Here is a 19,183-nt window from a genome sequence, read left to right on the forward strand (position 1 = left end):
CCGGGCAGGGTCCAGCTCCCCGGAGCCGCTGCTGTGCAATGAGGTGGGGGGGGGGGGAATGAATGCTCCTGCTCTTTCCCACGTGTTGTTGTGCTGCTCAAATATTTGCTTTGGAAAGAGCTGCCTTGCCCTGAGCCCCACAGCCAAGGCCGTCCCCAGCTGCTAGCACCGGGCAGTGAGGAGGGATCCCACTCACATGCAGAACCACATGGTTAAGGAAACCAGCCCAGGTCCGGCCTCGTGCCCTTGTTTGCTCTCTGAGGGTCCAGGACTTTGCTGGGAGTGGGACAAGGAGATGCTAAAACCTCTGTGCCATTGAAGAGCTCCACAGAATCACAGAACAAGCTGGGTTGGAAGGAACCTCAAGGACCACGAAGCTCCAGCCCCCCACCACAGGCAGGGCCACCAACCTCCCCATTGAATACCAGCCCAGGCTGCACAGGGCCCCATCCAACCTGGGCATCCACAGCCTCTGTGGGCAGCTGTTCCTGCACCTCACCTCTCTCATAGTAAAGAACTTCCCCTGTCATCCAACTTAAATCTTCCCTCCTTCAACTTCAGACCATTTCCCCTTGTCCTGCTGTTATCTGCCCTTTCACAGAGTTCCCCCCGAGAAAACCTTCTGCCTCTTCTTCCTCCTTCTCCTCTTCCTCACTGTCTTCCTCATCTTCCTCCTTTGCCTTCTCCTCACCCTCCACTCCTCAGCCACCACCAAAGAACCCCCAGATCCAGGAAGCCCTGGGAAAGGGAGAGATTGGGGTGGTGGGAACCCAGATCCCCTCCTGCTGCACCCTGCTTGCTCAGGGCCATCACACAGCAGCACCCTATGGGGAACCCTCCAAAATCCAGGGATTCCTGCAGAGGACTGTCCTATGATCCTAGAGGGAAATCCCACCTTTTGGGGCTGCTTTTTTCAACTCTCCTCCTTTACAACACACTTTCAGCTCCCCTTGCAGCAAGGGAAGGACTCACCAGTGGGAGGGGGGTGGTTTTGAGGCTGGAACTTTGGGGCTGCAGGGATGCTGCCAGCCTCAGCTTATTGCACTCCCCAGCCCTGGCCTCTGTGCTGCCGGCCGCCGGGAGCTGGAACAGCCCTCAGCGTCTGGGACACTGCCCTTTGTTTCAGAGAATAAAGTTAGTGCTGTTACTCAGCCTGTCGCTATTCCAGCAATTCCTGCCTCCACTTTCACTCAGCAGAGGGAAACATTCCTGACTGTGGCTGCCAGCCCTGCCAAGAGAAATACACGTGGGGGGATGGAGGGATGGAGGAGGAAGGGATGGAGGGATAGATGGAGAGATGAAGGGATGGAGGGAGGGAGGGAGGGAGGGAGGGAGGGAGGGAGGGATGGATGGGAAGGATGGATGGATGGATGATGGATGGATGGATGGATGGATGATGGATGGATGATGGATGGATGGATGGATGGATGGATGATGGATGGATGATGGATGGATGGATGGATGGATGGATGGATGGATGGATGGATGGATGGATGGATGATGGATGGATGGATGGATGGAGGGATGGATGGAAGGATGGAAGGATGGATGATGGATGGATGGATGGATGGATGGATGGATGGATGGATGGATGGATGGATGGATGGATTGATGGATGGATTGATGGATGGATGGATGGATGGATGGATGGATGGATGGATGGATGGATGGATGGATGGATGGATGGATGGATGGATGGATGGATGCAGAGGTGGAGGGAGGAATGGATGAATGGATGGATGGATGGAGGGGTGATCTGTTGGTGTGACTCCATGGGATCTGATTATAGGTTGTGATTTGGGGCTTTGCTTTGTCCTTCTGGGTTGTTTTAGTGAGACCTCATAAAAGAAATGACATAATGTTGATTTGTCTCTTGGGTTTAGCTGGGTAAAGCTGTGCTGTGGGGTGATGCATCCCCAAAGAGCTTATTCCTAACACAGAACTGGGATCCTAACCCACATCTCCTGTGGGAACTGCTGTCAGTGCTGTGGGAGAAGGACCAGGACACTGCAGGGATGGATGGCCATGGCTTTAAGCACACGGAGTCATGGACCCACATCCCTACAGGAGCAGCCCCATACGGAGTGAATCTGAGGGGCAGAGCTGTGGCCAGCAGTGCAGCACCACCTTCCTAGGTCAGGCTGTGCCCAGTGCTGGCAGGGGGATAGGCAGCCCCCTGGGGTGGGTTTCAGGCCAGGCTGGTGGGGTTTCCTCACATCCAAGGGATGCAGGTAAGGAGAGCCAGGGGACGTGTGGGTGGGGTGAAGCAGTGTCACCCAGTGCCACCAACCCCTATGGAAACTTCTCCTGATGCCAGCACTGCCAGAGCCACCTGGGCTGCATTTATCTTCCTGCTGCTTTCTGCCCTCTCCCTCCTGATAGGCAAAGTAAACTGCTTTCCCTGGCACCCGGCACGCTGCTCCCCTGCATTACTCCCATGACCAAAAGGCAGCAGTGCTGATAAACCCACCCTGGAACCAGCATGGTGTGGGCTTTTCCTATATGGGAAAAGGGTGGGAGCTTTTGGGGGATGCAGTGATTCCTCTGTCCCAGTGCCCACACGGTGGGACACATCCAGCTAGACCCTGCTGCATCCATTCAGGGCAGCCCCTCATCTGCTCCCACCATCTCACCTTCTGCATCGGGTGGGGGGTGATAACCTGAAGAACAGACCCCCTTCCACAGACACGACCCTAAAAAGCACCAGAAACCTTCCAGAGCTGCCCACGTCAGTGGCTTTCATCCCACCGACAAGGCCTGGCTGTGTGGATATGGAGCCGTGGGCACAAACCCTGGGGCACCACAGCTCGGTGCTACCATGGTCAACATGGGAACAAAGGGAGGTGAGCAGCTGGGAACGTCCTTTGCCAGCCCCAGGGACATTAAACAAAGCCCAGGGACCATTGTCCCTTTGTCAGCCCCGCAGGTCAGCGGGGGTTTGATCTGCAGCGCAGGGCAGAGGATGGAACGATCCCTGCTGAGGTTTGGGGCAGTTCTGCTCCCCCCACCCCATGGGCACTGTGAGCCCCCAAACACTGTGTGTGTTGCTGGGGGGGCTGAAATGGGGCTCAATGCACAACCCCCCCCTTCTTCCAATTAACAACATCACGGGGTCCCTTAGCCCAATGCAATGGGTGCAGTATTGCACTCGCTGAGCCTTATAATTGCATTACAAACCCAAGCTGTTGTAATGCTCCCTCTCCCTCTTCTTAGGCTCTTCTGATAACCCCGGAGTTACGCACATAACAAACGCCGCATGGCTGTAATCTGCACTGCACCCACAGCCCGTGCTGGGAGAAAGCAGCCGGGACACAAAGGTTGCAGTAATCTTGAAATACTCGAAGAACAGGGCATGGCCAGCTGCATTTATTACCTGCTGTCACACTCTGCTCCAGCTGGGGCCGGTGAGCCCAGAGCAAACAGTGCACGGCCGTGGCCACTCCTTCCCCGCCCCACCGGCCCCTTATCGCTGCTGCTTTCCAGGTTTGGGGTTTTCCTGGTGTCCTTTGAAAGCCTTGCAAAGCTCTGAGCTCTGCTTCAGGGCACGGAGCAGAACCTGTACGAACACCCTACAGGGATGCAGCCCACCCGCTGCTGTGTCCCAAAGCCTGGATGCAGGAGAGGCCGATCACCCCCAGCCTGGGTGCAGTGGGAGGTGCTGGAGCACAGGGTGCACGCACAGCTCCTTATCTCACCTGTCCATACTGCAGCAGGGTTGGTGCCGCAGCACTGTGCACGCTGGCTGGCACGTGGCTCCAGCACATGGCACCAGCACACAGCTCCAGCACCGCAGCCTCCTGGAGCCATATCTGCTGGAGAGGAGCAGATGGGTATCACAAAGCGCCCGGCTCCACAATGAGTGTCTTCCCAAAGGGTGACACACGGCGTGGGGACTCCTGGAACTGCACAGACCTGTTTGGGAGGGTGTTGTGTCCCAGCTGTCCCCAGGCTGGCTAACAAGTCCCCAACACTGGGACCATGGTGAGATGGTGGCATCCCCCGGCCTTGCAGCCTGATGGATGGCCCAGCCCTGGGCTCAGGGGATGAGGCATCATGGCACATTTGTGCTCATAGAGCTGCTGGGGCTGGCAGGATCAGGCAGGAGGGAAAAGGGCCGTGAGCTCTGCATCCCTTCCCAACACCCAAACTTCATGCTGGCACTCAGGCTGTACCTGGTAGCACCCCAGGCTCCCCCCAGGCTCCCCATTTTGTCTTGAATTACGGCCATCTAGGCCAATGTCTCGGACAGCCCAGAGGTGACAGCCACAGTTCAGAGCATCCTTTAATGCTCTAGGCTGCTGAATACCCTCCCAGTCACCAAGAGAGCAGCTGGAAGTTGTCATGCAGAAATCACACAGCGGAACGGACTCCTTAATCCTTCCTGAAGGCTCTGTAATGTGGCCTGCACACCTGGGCAGGAATCAAGGGGAGAGCACAGGGAGAGACCCCAGCAGCGAGGGGAAACCCACAGCAATGCTCTCAGTGCCGTCCTGTCCCACAGCCAAGTGCTCCCTGGAAACAGCCCTGGACGAAGCTGCAGGACACGCTGCTCATCGAGCTGGAGTGGCTCCAGGCTGAGTCCAGGCTCTGCTCCACGTGGGAGAGACACACAAAACATTTGTCTTGTTGTCACCCCATCCTGCCTCCCTGCTGCCCCCGAGCATCCCTCTCAGAGCATCCGTCTGCCCCATCCATCTGCCCCATCCTCTGGGCACACACACACCACATCCCCAGGACAGCTCCAGCTCCCCCCAGCCCCACCAGGCAGCTGCCCATAGGGCATTGCTGACCCCCAAGTGGGGCAGGGCACAACAAGGAGCCTCCTCAAGCTGTGGTCTGGTGAAGCTCAGGGCTGTTTGGGGTTGGGGATTTGCAGTGGCTGGGCATGCTGTGGGAGCCCAACACAGTGCCTTGTGCAGGCAGATGTGGCTGGAAACCACTGGGGGTGTTGTGCTGGGATCCCAGTCCTGCTCCAGGTGCACTCAGTGCATGCGATGCTGAAGCACAGCCCCGTGGCTGCACTGTCTCCATCACCATCTCCTCCACTGCTGCTTTCGGGATCTGGGAGCACCTGCTGATGGCTCTGTGAAGGAGAAACCCTCATGCAGCAATCAAACAGAAGGAAAACCCCACAGCCCCATGCTGCAGCATTAGGCAGCTCCAGGCTCTGTGTCCTCCCCTCCACAACTGCATCCCTCCTGCCTCCTCAGCCACCCCAATCAAGGCTCTATTTCAGCTTACCTGACACAAGGCTCCATTTCAGCTTACCTGACACACACACGTGGGCAATTCTCCTTCCCCAATGCAGATGCAGATTGCAGCAGTGGGGAAACCCCTCCACAAAAGGGAATGACGCCCTGGGTGCTGACAGGGACAGGTTGCAGCCACCCGTCCTGCCGTGGCACAGGAGGGGCAGGGGAAGAAACTGGCTCGACTCGCTGTTGCTGACGAAGAAAAAAGGGTGGCTGGTTACTAAATGGCACGTTAACATCACGTCCAGCCTGGAAGGAATGCACCCAGGATTCATTAGTGGAGCTGTCGTTAGGTGAGTCACGGCGCGGCCATGCGGATTTAGGCAGGATGGAGCTGTAATTGCACAGGAGGGGAGGGATGCTGGCTGTAATCGTGCTGCGGGGAGAGGCAGGAGGGCCGTCGGGGTGTGATGCAGCCACCCCTCATTAAAACACCAGGCTGAAATGTAGGGCACACCGATGCCGTGGGGAGCGCTGCGTGCTGATGGCACAGGGAAGGCAGGGTGACACCGCTCCTGTCGGAGTAGGGGTTTGGGAGCAGTGAGATAAGCAGGGTAAACATTGCCATGGTGGCAGCAGGGGGCAAGGATCAGCCAGCCTGGATGGGTGGGCAAAGCTGTCCTCATCGGGGAGACGTCCCATCCACAAAGCAAAGGGAAACGCCGCTCTCTGGGCAGGAAGGGGAGGTGAGGGCGGCCCTTTGGGGTCCCGATGCTGGAAAAGGGATGTGAGAAAAGGGTGAGAGGGCACGCTGTGCTTTGTGACGGGTGTCATCTGCCCCTGTGCATCACCGGGCTCAGCACTTTAGTCACGCACCCATCTAAAGGCACTCTGCTCTGCTGGGCACCACCCAGCAAACCTTCAGCGCCTCCTGAGGATGCACCAGGCTTTCCAAGCACAAAACCCTTTCTTATTGCCAGGAGTTGGACTCAGAGATCCATACGGGTTCTTTCTAACTTGGGATATTCTGTGGTTCTACTGAGGATGGTGGGTCTGTGGGTGCACGTGGGGAGCTGAGCTGGTATCAGTGAGAAAAGGGGACGCCTCCATTCCCAATTCGGAGCAGTTTGCCGTGATCTGAGGTGCTCAGAAACCCCATCTGTGACCCTTCAGACCGCACTCAGGACCGGCAGGTGAGACAGCAGGGCTCAGCAGAGCAGCACGAGCTGCGTGCTGCGAGTTCCTCCCTGCTCATGGGCGCTACTCCGGGCTCAGCCCACCCGGCCCCAGCCCGTGCCACCCCGCTCAGCGCCGTCCCGGCCCCGCTGCCCTCCCGGTATGCACGTATCAATGAAGCATTTGTCTCGTGCTTGGCACCAGGCGTCAGAGCGCGAGGGTCCGTGTGCTGGATCGCCTAAACACAGCTATAAATGGAAAGAGGAGCCGCACAGACAGGCTGTTCTCTCGGCCGGCATGAGCTCAAATAGCACAGTTAACACCCGCGCTGCCCGAGGGCATGCAGGAGCTCCGAAATCCTGGAGATGGACGAACTGCTGCTCAAACCCAGCCCAAACCCAGCCTGAACCCAGCCCAAACTCAGCCCCAATCCATCCCAAACCCAGCCTGAACCCAGCCCAAACTCAGCCCCAATCCATCCCCAGCCCATCCCCAACCCAGCCCAAACTCAACCCAAATCCATCCCCAGCCCATCCCCAACCCAGCCCCTTCCCAGCCCCAGCCCAGCCCAAACCCAGCCCAGATTCAACCCAAACTCATCCCCAACCCAGCCCAAACTCAGCCCAAATCCATCCCATCCCCACCCCAGCCTCAACCCTAACCCAGCCGCCAGCAGGCACAGGGATGGTGCTCAGAGCAGAGCAGATTAAGGACAGCTGAAAGGTGGCAGCAAGATGCTTCTTGCACTCTGGAAACCTGAGACAAATTCCTCCCGTTCCTCCAAGCCCGGGGCTTGGCCAGACCTGCTTCCAGGAAAAGGGCTGAGGCTGAGCACTGTGCTGTGCCCGGGGGCCCGAGCTGCCTGATAGCAGCACCAGTTGCAGGCCTGGGTTGGCAGCCCTGCTTGCAGCACAGCGGTTGGGACCTGGTGATCCGTGAGCTCCCTTCCAACCTGTGCAATCCTAATTCACCGCCGTGCAGATCTGAATGCAGATGTCAGCAAGCTCTCCCTCCCCTGACCACGTCAGTCACTGAGAGCATCACAGCCAGGGTGCAAAAGCAGGAGGAGAGCCCTGAGCCATGCAACAGAGCAGGGAACCCCAGCAGCCAAACCACTATGAGCTCCCATTTGTGGGAAGGGAAGCAGCATGCAGCCAACCCCCAGCTCAAGGGGGGCACCCAGCACACATCAGTCCAACCCCGCTGCACCATCACCCCCCACCCAAAGCAAGAAAAGACAGATACAGGCTGCAAGGGGCAAATAAATAGATAAAGATGGATGTGGTTTTATTGGACAGTTAACAAAAGAGAGCTGCGAATCCGGGTTGGTAAACATTTCCTTTCTGCTCACAGCTAGTACTTTCCACCCGCGTCCTTTTGTGTCTCCTGATCCACCCCAACAATGACAGCCGGTGCTGTCAGGGCTTTTGCTGCCATGCCCAGGCTCACTGCAGCAGCCCACAGACCTGGCAGATATTTACAGGCCCAGCAGATGCTCGGGGAAGGCAGCTCAGCACCAGCAAGGAGCCACCATCCCATCCCATCCCATCCCATCCCATCCCATCCCATCCCATCCCATCCCATCCCATCCCATCCCACCTGAGTGGCTGCTGGGGATGATCCCTGTTCCAGCCCAGGGCTGATGTCAGAGGGAAGCTCACAGCCCCACGACTGCCAGAGTTTGGAGAAGCAGAGCCAGTGAGTCTGTCCCAAACAAGGACTGGCATGTTGTCAGCTCGATTGTGGCGGTGGAACCAGAACTGCCTGTAGCTCTGCAAGGGGAAATGAAACTGCAGCTCCGGCTGGAGGGCAGCCAGGCTCCGAGGAGCTCACACCCAGCTCCCAGCCGCCACTGAGAAACCAGCTGGGCACAGGGCTTTGCTAGAGAATAAGGTCCCCCCCCCTCCAGCTTCCCAGCCCTCCCATCCCAAGGGGAAGCACCTTGCTGGGGGTGCTGCCTTAAAGACATCAGAGAAGCAACGTGGTGTTGGTGACCACAAGCAAGGGGTGCTACTCATGGGAAGGCAGCAGGGAGGGTCACCCAGCACCATCCCACAGGACCCCAGATGGTGACCAATGAACCAGGACACTCATGGGACAGCATTACAAAGAGAAAGCTCCCAGCTACATGCAGCCGGTGCTTTGGGACAGAGCAGCCCAGAGCAGGAAAGGGGGGGAATAAAAGCAGAACCAGGATCCCAAAGCACCGATCTGTTCTGGTCCTTCCCAATAAGGACAGCAGCAGAACCACCCCCCAGCCCCGACAGACGAGGAAATAAGCCAACCCAGCAGATTTGAATACACTGTATTTATTTTTCTTTTTTGAACAGATTCTAAAGAATCTAGTGAGTCTATGTCAAGCCCATCGCATGACAGGTGATACAGGTGTAGGAAAAAAAATATAACAACAACCACTTAAAACAAAAAATCAAGTGCCATTCAAGCTACTGGAATCTTCCCGAAGCCCCCCCTCATAGGAGGCAGCACAGAAATCACTGCAAGGTCTAGAAAAAACTCAGATTCAATCCCATTCAGAAGAGTCCCACCACGCGCACGCCACAAACCAAAAGTGCAACCTCAACGTTAAGTCGAGCCGTCGGCCGTAGGGAATCACATCTGTAATAGGGAGAAGGGGGGGGGTAAATCTCAGTTTAGTGCATCTCTGTTTCTGTGGGTAGAGTAAAGAGGCTGTAAGGATGGAGAGAAGCAGAGCGCACTGCGTGGAGCTTGAAATGGGAGATGGTGATCAGGATCTCAAAGCCGCCCTTGGAGCAGCTTTGCATGGAGCAGAGCACCAAGCAGTTTGCAGGCTGCTGGTGAGCTGTGCCCATGAAAGCAAAGCTGCCCCGTGGGAAAGCCACAGTGACACCCAGAGCTGCTGTGGTACCAATCAGTGCTTCCTGCATGGGATTTACTGCGCAGGAAGCAAAGCTGCACCGATGGGAAACTTGGGTTAGTTGGTGTTAAGTGCAAAAGCCCCCATGGCATCCCCACCCCGCATCGCCCCTGCAACCCAGAGAAGGCAGCAATCTGGCTACACACAATGCAAGTCTTCAGACTTTATTGAGCAGGTCTGCCCGCCTGGTACAGTCATCGCAGGGACGCAAACGGGTTAGTAGAGATACTGTTAGGCTCAGAGGGAGCAGCCAGCTGCCTTCCCACCGCCCCATCCACGCACTGATGGCCTGAGATGATGCTCGGTGAGAAGGGGCAGCTCAGGGAAAGGCTCTGCACACCCAACAGAGCCACCCCGCAGCCCTCGAGACAAGATGGGGTTTGTTTGGAAGACGGGATTTCTCCTAACACCAACCAGCCCTCATACGGAACCAGCTCAGCTTCCAGCTAGAGGATGAGTTCCAATGGCTCACACCGCTGGGATCACGGCGGCTGCTGCTGAACAGGACCTGCCCCAAAGTGGAGGAGGATCAGGGTGCTGGGAGAGGGCCGTGCATCCCCCCTGCAAGGACGCAGCCCCCACCAGGAGATAGATAACCTGCTCCTGAGCACGTTGTGCTCCAAGGACAAGCCCTGCTCTTCCCACAGAGCCCCCACCGTGACGCCGCGTGCCAAGAAAAGCAGCGTTTCCCATTCCCCTAGAAAAAAACAAACCACAGCACCCTGCACAGCCTGGGGCTCCCACTAAGACAAATCCAACCTTATGGCTCTGCAGGATGGAGAGCTTCAGTCAACCCATGTACCCCCCCCTTCAGCATCAACCCCCCCCAATTCAGGCATTTACACGCAGTCAATCCAAGCCAGAACCCCGGCAATACATGGCTGCAATCCCACTCTCCCTCCTCCAACGAGGCTACTAGAAATGATCTCACGACCCCCCTCCCCCATCCCCTCCCCCCAAACCCCACCATACAACAGAAACACTTTCCACGCAGGACATCCCCACTCGGAGCTCTCAGGATGTCGACCCCTGCCATAAATCTCTCTCTATCTCTCTAGCTCAGGTTTACAGTACAGTTGTGTTTATATTGTTTACAGGCACTTAAACAGGATTCTTTGGTCCGTTCACAGGAATTCGCCACTCTGGCTTCTCTCATCAGAAACCACAAGTCTGCACACAGCCCAACACCCCCTGCACTAAAAAAAACAAGGAAAACAAAGATTCAGATCCATCTCAGGGCAGTGCAGATCTACCTCACCGGAACTCTACAATCTCCCCTCACAGCCCACCCAACCCCCCCACCTTCCCCAACCCCCCCCCCCATTGCCTACAATACACCTTCCCATCCGAGCTCCCACAGCACTGCACATCCCATCACAGTGTGCAGGCCGGGCTCTGAACACCCCCAGCAGCAACACAGGCTTGGGTGGGGGGGGGGAAAAAAAAGAGTGAAGTTTCCTTTAGTTGCAGTCCTGGCACCCCCCCCCCCCCAATGACAGAACACCTGGAGGGGCAGCCCCTGAAGTTCATCCCGGCTCAGTTACAGGGCAGCCACGTTGGATAGGACTGGTTGCAGGGCAGGAAGGGCTGCACGTGGGTCACGTAGTAGTTGATGTTGATCTCGCTGACGTAGGGGGCCGGCTGGTAGTAGCAGGTGACGTTTGTGACAGTGGGGAGGATGTTCTGCTCAGCCAGGACCCTCACGGCCAGCGTGGCAATGAGGTTCAGGGTCTGCCTCCTCTCGTGTCCCATAAGGCAGACCGTGCTCTCATTGACCACCCTGTGGAGGGTCATCAGATAGTCATACCGTTTGTCCTCCATGCCCACGAAGTGGCTCTGCAGGTAACATTCCAGCTTCCTCTGCTGCTCGCCGATGTCTGAGAAGTCTATGAAAAACCTGGAGCACATGTAGCGCTGCAGAGCCTTCATATCCACCTCGGATTTGGGTTTGAAGCCCCTCACCAGGAGGTTGCAGTACTTCAGGAGCCCCCCGCCTCTGATCTCCTCCGGGTTGCGGGTGGCGATGACCCTGTTCCGCAGGTGCTCCATGGCCTCCTCAAAGTCCCCATACATGCTCTCCCCGGTGACCGTGGGGTGGAAGTTCTCAGCCATGGGGTTCTCCGAGCACTCCCCAAAGAGCAGAAGGGAATCCAGGATGATCTGGAAGGAATCCACGCTGAACTCAAACTGCCTCCTCAGAGAGTCCACGAACTTGAGCTCCACGTTCTTCCCGCTGTTGTTGGATAAGGAGATGAGGCTCCAGCGGTCCGTCTCGTTGCACACCTTGACCAGCTTCTGCACGTAGGCCTCCTTCAGGGTCACGGGGGTGATCTTGTCTTTGTTGACCCCCTCGGGGAGGAAGTCGAGGAGACAATCCATCACCACGTCCTTCACCTGCTGGAAGACATCTTCGCTCTTCAGATCCACCCCGAAGATGAGGTCGAGGTCTTTGTAGCCCAGCCCGCTGTCCTGGTGCAGCACGTGGCTGGCAGCCGAGCCGTTCAGCCTCACGTTGTGCACCACGATCCCCTTCTTCTCCAGCCGACTGCGGACGACCTGAGGGATAAAAGAGAGGAGATGAGCAGCGAGCACCCATCCCCAAGACAGCCCAGCACCGGGATCCGCTCCCCGTTGCTTATATGGGTCACCCCAGTGCAAGAAAGCAAAATAAAGAGCTAACCCAGCAGAAATAGGTCGCTTTGGGAGGCATCCAGAGCTGTGCCAGCAGCTGGGGTGGGTCTCATGCACTGCTCCCTCACATCAGAGGGTCTCCCTGCAATGCTGTGCGCCCTTCCTTCCCCTCCCTGCAATGCTGTGCGCCCTTCCTTCCCCTCCCTGCCATCCCAGCTGCTCCTGGGCATCAAGCTCTGCTCCATCCCCAAGGGCTGTGGACACAGAGTGGCTGCCATCCCTGCTGCTCTCATTCCAACCATCCCCCCCCCTTTTACCTGTCAAGATTAATTAGAGGCAAATCGAGATGCCAGAAGGTGTATGCTCCCTGGCCAGGTGTACGCAGGTTCGTGTCCTAACTAGTAAGTGTATCCTAACAATTTCCAGTGTGTCAGAGCTTCGTGCTGAACTTGGCGTGCTATCAAGCACAGGAGGCAGCTTTCATCTGACGGCTGTTACTCCAGCAATGTTAATGCTCAGCCCTGGCACACCCACCCCTACCTGCACAGCTTTGTTCATTGAGTACGAGGCTGAATCATTGGCTTGATTACTTAACAGGCAGCAGGCTGGGATCACCCCAAGACCATACAATGAACTGCCACGGACACGGCCTGTCATCGAACAGGGCTCAGAGATCAGGATGAGCTGCTGAAGGAAGATGCAAACCTCACCCTCCTCCATCCCTTTCATTTCTCCTTCCTGCAATTACAGAGCCCTGCAAACCTCCGCCTGGTGCTGGAAGTGAGCAGCCAGCTTGGAAGAGCCCAACTTTAGGGTATAGATAAAGCAGCCACCCCACAGCAAGGCACCCCATCCTGCCAGGGACAGCCCGCAGCTCCGTCCTGTGGTTAGGAAGCAGCACAGGGGGGTGCAGGAGCACAGTGAGATAACGAGCTGCACTGACCCTGAGCTGCACCGACCCTGAGCTGCCCTTGCAGGGAGATACGTTATGAAAAAAGGCTCCTACAACCGCCCCACAACTTGTTCCATCCCAAACCCCGGGAGGCTGCTCGCTGTCCTGATGCAGCTGCACTGCTGGCATTTCCCCACTGCTCTCTGACATTAGGAACTGCTGCTCGGGCTGGAGAGGTGCCCGGGCTCCATGCCAGCCCCACGGCAATGGTCACATGCTGGGCAACAGTTAAACCAGGAGCCACTCGCCGTCGGAAGTCCCAAGTCCCCACCAGCACATGAACACGTTTGTCCTCTAAAGGAGGAACTGACTCCTCAGATCCAGGAGGGGTTTACCTACAAAGAGCTGAACCCACATGAGCTCCCCATGGGCTGCTGTAAGTGATGGTCGCTGAGCTCCCAGCAATGCAGCTCAGTGGGGCTCAATGTGAGGTGAGATACAGACCACAGAGCTGGGAGAGGGGCTCGTCCCAGTTTAACTTCCCAGACACAACCCAAGGACGGGCTGCTCGATCCTACACCCAGCTCGGGGGCTACAGAGCTCCAGCCCCATAGCTGAGCATTGAGGGGGGCACAACCCCACTCTGAGCCCAAAGCAGACCCCCCCTCCCCCACAAGGAAGCTCCATCGGGGGCAGGAATGTGCTTTTCCCCATAGGGGCAGATATCTGAAGGGTTACACAGCTGCTGACCTGCTTCCCAAAGCCGTGCCTCACCTCCACTGTGGTTTGGGTTAATTGGCTCTGACAGGCAGCCCTACCCCAAGCCCATACCTGCTGCTCCCCACCATCAACGAGTGCCTTTCGGGTTACTCCGAGGGATTACTCAGCCCCAAACACTGCGGGAAGGAGCTCGGGCAGCATCCCGTATGGACATAGAGGGGGATGCTATACTCCAACCCTAGAGCAGCAACACTAGAGCAGCTCCAGAACCCAAAGACAACGGGAATAGAAGGAAAGCAGCACAGCAGCACGGAGGGGCACCCCGGGGGGGGGGGGAGGGGATAAAGGGGGGGTCCCCATCTGAGCTCCGTGCTGAGCCGGCCGGGGTTCGGCTTAACGAATGTCCTTTGTAATTAGAAGCCAAACATGCCCGATGTTCCATTTGATGAGTCATTACCGAGGAATGAAGGTTACCTCCCCAAACATGAATAATGCAGCAGCAGCTCTTATTCGAACGCACCGCTGTCAGTTTAACCTACAACCAGGTTATTGGTTCGGTTACGACGGCTTCGAAACCAACAACGAGTCCCGGTATCACACCGAGCTGACACGGGAGGGGACAGAACCGAACCGAACCTGCTGTATCGCAATACGGGGATCCTCCTATTCCCAACCCGGTACCGGCTCTCACCTGCACGATGGTTCTGGGCCGCACGGACAACGTGGGGAAGTTCCCCCTGCCGTGGATGGGGACGGTCTCCCCCAGGATCTGATCCAGCCGCTGCAGCTGCTCCCATGTCAGCACGCTGAACCGCTCCGAACCGCCCGCAGCCTCCAGCATCGCCCCGCCGGCAGCTTCACTACCCGGAAATATCCGGGTCGGGAGAAGGAAAAAGGGGGGAAATAAAGGGGAAAAGGAAACGACGAAGCCGGTGCCGAGCGGGGGGAGCAGCGGGCGGAGGCGGACCCCGGGGGGCGCTGCAGGGAACCTTCCGCGCCGCTCAGCTCCCGCCCGCCGCCGGCTGCGCTCAGCACTGCGCTCGCCCGCGCCCCCACCGCGCTCTTATATAGGCGTCCCGTCGCGCCCCCCCCATTGGCCCGGCACTGCTGCCAATCGCTGCCGGGTCTCGCTGCACCTCCTGCGCTCTGATTGGTGGAAGGGGAAGGTCGAGGCTAGACGGAGAGCCAATAGGAGCAAGAGAAAGGGAAAGAGGCGGGGTGAAGGGGAGAGGGGGCGGGGCTACGACGGCTTGCCCCGCCCCCCGGCACGGCGTACGGCGTGGAGGGATCCCGGCGCCTTAAAGGGACCGCAACCGGAATTGGCGGCTGTGGGGACACCCGGCCGGGATAGCTCGGATACCGCAGTGACGTCCCGCTGATGGCTCATGGACACCCCTCGTGTCCCATTGATACTCTGTTGATACTCCATTGACCTCCTATTGACATCTGTTGATGCTCCATTGACACTGAATTGATGCCCCTTAGCGCCCTATTGGCATCCCATTGACACTGAATTGATGCCCCTTAGCGCCCTATTGGTATCCCATTGACACTCCTTTGATGCTCCATTGATGCCCTTTTGATGGTCCATTGGCAACCCTGGCTTTCCAATCGATTCCAAACTGATGCTCCATTAACATCCCTTTCACATCTCACCCGCATCCCATTGATGCCCCATTGATACCCTACTGGTGTCACATTGATACCTGTTTGACATCCCATTGATGCCCCATTGATACCCTACTGGTGTCACACTGATACCTGTTTGACATCCCATTGATGCCCCATTGATACCCTACTGGTGTCACACTGATACCTGCTTGACATCCCATTGATGCCCCATTGATATTCCATAAGCCAGAGATACCCAATTGATAACCAACCTGATGCCCCATTGGTATCCCATCATGGAGCCCAGCAGGTCGGGTGATGCTGCTGAACCCCACAGCATGTCCCAGTCCTCAGTGGTTCCCCAGCCCTGGGGTCTCCCTCAAATCCCCTCCCCCCCTCAGCACCCTGCTCTCCCATTGTGGGCCATCTCTGCTGCTGCTGCGGCCTGTTGTGTGTGTGCACACGGGGCTGGTGCCAGCAGGGTGTCACCAAAGCAGGACCCAGCCCGGGTGCCACGCGTGTGTTGGGTGCTTCCTTGGAAAGCTACAAGAGGAAGTGAAAGAAAGGACAGATGTTCAACTTGTGGGGCAGCCAGGACTGGGCTCAGAGTGCGCCCCATAACAGCCCAATGGGTGCCCACAGCTGCTGGGGGGGGACATTGGGTTGAGCTGGGTGTGTTGGGTGAACCCCAGGGCAGGAGCACTGTGAGGCCCCCATGCAGGTGTGGGGTGTGGGGTGCAGGGAGTGAAAGGGCTTTTCCATGGAACTCTGCACACGTTGCTGTTGCAAAACCCCCTTTTGGTGGCACCAGCAGAAGAGTTTGATCACGAGGAGTTTCCTAAGAGGCTGCTGGACGAGTCCAAGCCCTTCAAAGGAAATCAGGAGCGCATCCCTTCCCTCCCCTATATCCCACGTCCAGCTGTCTCCAGGTGCTCACCTGCAGGTCACCATCCCCACGCTGTGCCCGCCGTCCCCATGCACACGCCTGCTGTGGATTTAGGAGGTGGATCCCAGCTGTGTCTGCAACCTCCTTCAGCAAACACGGCTCCCGGCCGCCTCCTGCTTGCACCATTTGTGCAGTGGTGGCACTGCTGGAACCCTGCAGCTCCATGGTGTGTAGCTGGGGGGGGAGTGAGCTGGGAGGATGGGGAGGGAAAGGTGAGGGTGAGGATGAGGTGAGGATGAGGAAGAGGAGGTGAGGATGGGGAGGATGAGGTGGTGAGGATGAGGACAAGGTGACGATGAGGATGAGGTGAGGATGAGGAGGAAGAGGTGAGGAGGAGGTGGATGAGGTGGTGAGGATGAGGAGGACAAGGTGAGGATGAGGTGAGGATGAGGAGGTGGTGAGGATGAGGAGGAAGAGGTGAGGAGGAGGAAGACAAGGTAAGGATGAGGAGGATGAATTGAGGATCGTGGAATCACCAAGGTTGGAAAAGACCCACAGGATCAGCCAGTCCATCCACACAATGATGATGAGGAGGAAAAGAAGGTGAAGGAAAGGAGGATGAGGTGAGGATGAGGAGGATGAGGCAGTGAGGATGAAAAGGGCAAGGTGAGGATGGGGAGGATGAGATGATGAGGAGGAGGAGGAGGTGAGGAAGAGGAAGAAGAGAGGATGGGGAGGAAGAGGTGAGGAGGAGGAAGAGAAGGTAAGGATGAGGAGAAGGGGAGGATGGGGAGGATGAGGTGGGGAGGATGAGGAGGACAAGGTGAGGATGACGAGGAGGGGAGGATGATGAGGAGGAAGGCCTTATCCCACCTATGAGCTGTAGCCATTGCTCCCAGCCCTTGGCTGAGTGACACCTGAGTGACACCACCACGGAGGGTGTCCCCACACCAGCCAAGGTAAGGCTGACCCCCTCCCCATGCGGGGGTCCCCGTGTGGCTCCTGCAGCCCCTTTGGCTTCCGGAAATAACACTGATGGATGACGGCCATGATGCCACCCCAGGGAGGTGCTGTGAGCCACCAAGGGCCACCACCGAGGGCCTGAGATGAAAGGCAGTGCGAGAGCACAGGGTGTTATTAGCACAGGTGACACAGAGCTGGGGAATGGCACTGTCACCTCCCCGGGCTGCATGTCATGCATGTCACACAGCCCTGCAGCCCCAAGCAGCCCCGGAGCACTGCTGGGAGCCATTGAGCCCCATCCGGTGACAGTGACGGTGTCACCACTCTGTCCCACAACCCCCCACGGCGACCCCAGATCTGCCTGAGTGCAGGTCCAGCTGCTGGCATGCACTGCCCTACAGCCACCCCACTGCCGTCCCATCACCATCCCATTACTGCCCCATCATCAGCTTATCTCCATCCCGCTGCCATCCCATCACTATCCTGTTACCATTCCATCTCTGCCCCGTTGCCATCCCACTGCTACTCCACTGTCATCCCATCATGGTCCCATTGCTGCCCCACTCCTGTTCCATTGCCATCCCATCTCTATCCCATTACCATCCTATTGCTGCTTCACTGCCATCCCATTGCCATCCCATCACTGCCCCATTGCCATCCCATTGCTGCCCCATTGCCATCCCATTGCTGCCCCATTGCCATCCCATTGTTGCCCTATTGCCATCCCATTGTTACCCTATTGCCATCCCATTGCTGCCCCGTTGCCATCCCAAGATTGACCCATTGCCATCTCACTATTATCCCATTGCCATCCCACTGCCGCCCCATTGCTGACCCATCACTGCCCCATTGCCATCCCACTGCTGTCTCAAGACTGACCCCATCACTGCCCCATTGGCATCCCACCGCAGTCCCATTGCCAACCCATTGCCATCCCATTGCTGTCCCAAGACTGACCCCACCTCTTCCCCATTGGCATCCCACCGCAGTCCCATTGCCATCCCATTGCTGTCCTATCTCTGTCCTGGCCTTGGTGCTGGCAGTATGGCTGCACAGCCTGGGGGCACAAACCACATAGGGACGTGGCATTGCAATGGGGGCACAAGGAGCATGAGGACGCTCCTTGGGATCCATCCATCCACCCCACGGCCTCGTGCACTTCGCTGGTTGCTCAGCAGCTCCAGCCCATCCCTGGAGCCATCGTTAGTCCTCCCTCATTAGCAGAAGTTACTCACCCCATAAGACAGACACGAGAATATCCTGGAAATGCCTCCGTTTGGGGACTTGTGGTGTGTTCAGATGACGACCGAAGCCAGGAGGGCGGCTGCACGTGATGCTGCCCTGCACGTGGATGCTGGTCTCACCACCCAGGGCTGACACACTCTATGTTGGGGGTCGGTGCTGCTGGGCTGGGTTGGCACTGCTGGGGTCCCCGGGCACCCACAGCCCCCAAAGCCACATGGCAGTGAGGTGAGCTGGGGGTCGAACCCATCCTGAGGGCACTGGGGGGGGGAGGGAGGGAACTGGAGCTTCAGGTATTTGAAGCAGATGAGCAACGCCAGCCATTATGAGCTTATGGGATGGCAGAGGGGTGAGTCACAGCATGGCTGAATCAGAGCTTTAATTTGCAGCTCTGGAACACGCTCTGCTGATGAATGCCTCCAAGAGAGGGGCGCTGCTCCTTGGGGCTTCTGCCCTGCGGGTTGGAGGCTGTTTGCACCCTGCGGGCTGTGGGGTTTGGGCTCAAGGCTGCTGCAGCCCCACAAGCTGTGGGGGATGGAGGAATAGACCCCGGTGTCCAGCCAGGCCAAGGGCACGGGATGTGTGCCCACCTTTGGCTCACAGCAGCATGGGGGGGCAGAGGACACCCTTACCCTGCACAATGGCCTCGTGGTGTCCCCTGGGTCATGGTGCTGTCCCCATGGCTGGGTTGGTGTCCATGGTGGTGTCTGAGCAGCCACGGTGGTGTCCCCATGGCCACACCGGTGTCCCCATGGCAATGCTGGTGTCCCCATAGCTGTGTTAGTGTCCCTGTGGCTGTGTTGGTGTTCCCATGGCAATGCTGGTGTCCCCATAGCCATACTGCTGTCCCCATAGCTGTACTGATATCCCCATGGCCATGCTGGCATTGCCATAGCCATACAGGTGTCCCCATAGCTATGTTAGTGTCCCCATGGCTGTGCTGGTGTCCGCATAGCTGTGTCGGTGTCCCCGTG

The 19,183-nt window shown here is 57.6% G+C and overlaps 1 protein-coding gene across 1 annotated transcript; it reads right to left on the reverse strand.

Moving 5' to 3' along the window:
* Positions 1-8,681: 8,681 nt before the first annotated feature.
* On the reverse strand, positions 8,682-14,536 carry TENT5B (terminal nucleotidyltransferase 5B). The gene is made up of 2 exons (XM_072355686.1): positions 14,199-14,536; positions 8,682-11,820 (listed from the first exon to the last, which is right to left on the reverse strand). Exons 1-2 carry the CDS (start codon positions 14,346-14,348, stop codon positions 10,801-10,803), a joined length of 1,170 nt encoding a protein of 389 aa, XP_072211787.1. The 5' UTR covers positions 14,349-14,536; the 3' UTR covers positions 8,682-10,800.
* Between the last annotated feature and the right edge of the window lie 4,647 nt (positions 14,537-19,183).

This window comes from Excalfactoria chinensis, chromosome 22 (assembly GCF_039878825.1).
Source record: "Excalfactoria chinensis isolate bCotChi1 chromosome 22, bCotChi1.hap2, whole genome shotgun sequence".
In the NCBI taxonomy this organism is placed as follows: Eukaryota; Metazoa; Chordata; class Aves; order Galliformes; family Phasianidae; genus Excalfactoria; species Excalfactoria chinensis.

Coding starts and splice junctions, on each gene's coding strand:
- TENT5B (XM_072355686.1), bottom strand. CDS start 14,348: ATGCTGGAGGCTGCGGGCGGTTCGGAGCGGTTCAGCGTGCTGACATGG. Junction 11,821..14,198: donor GGCCCAGAACCATCGTGCAG/GTGAGAGCCGGT, acceptor TTTATCCCTCAG/GTCGTCCGCAGTCGGCTGGA.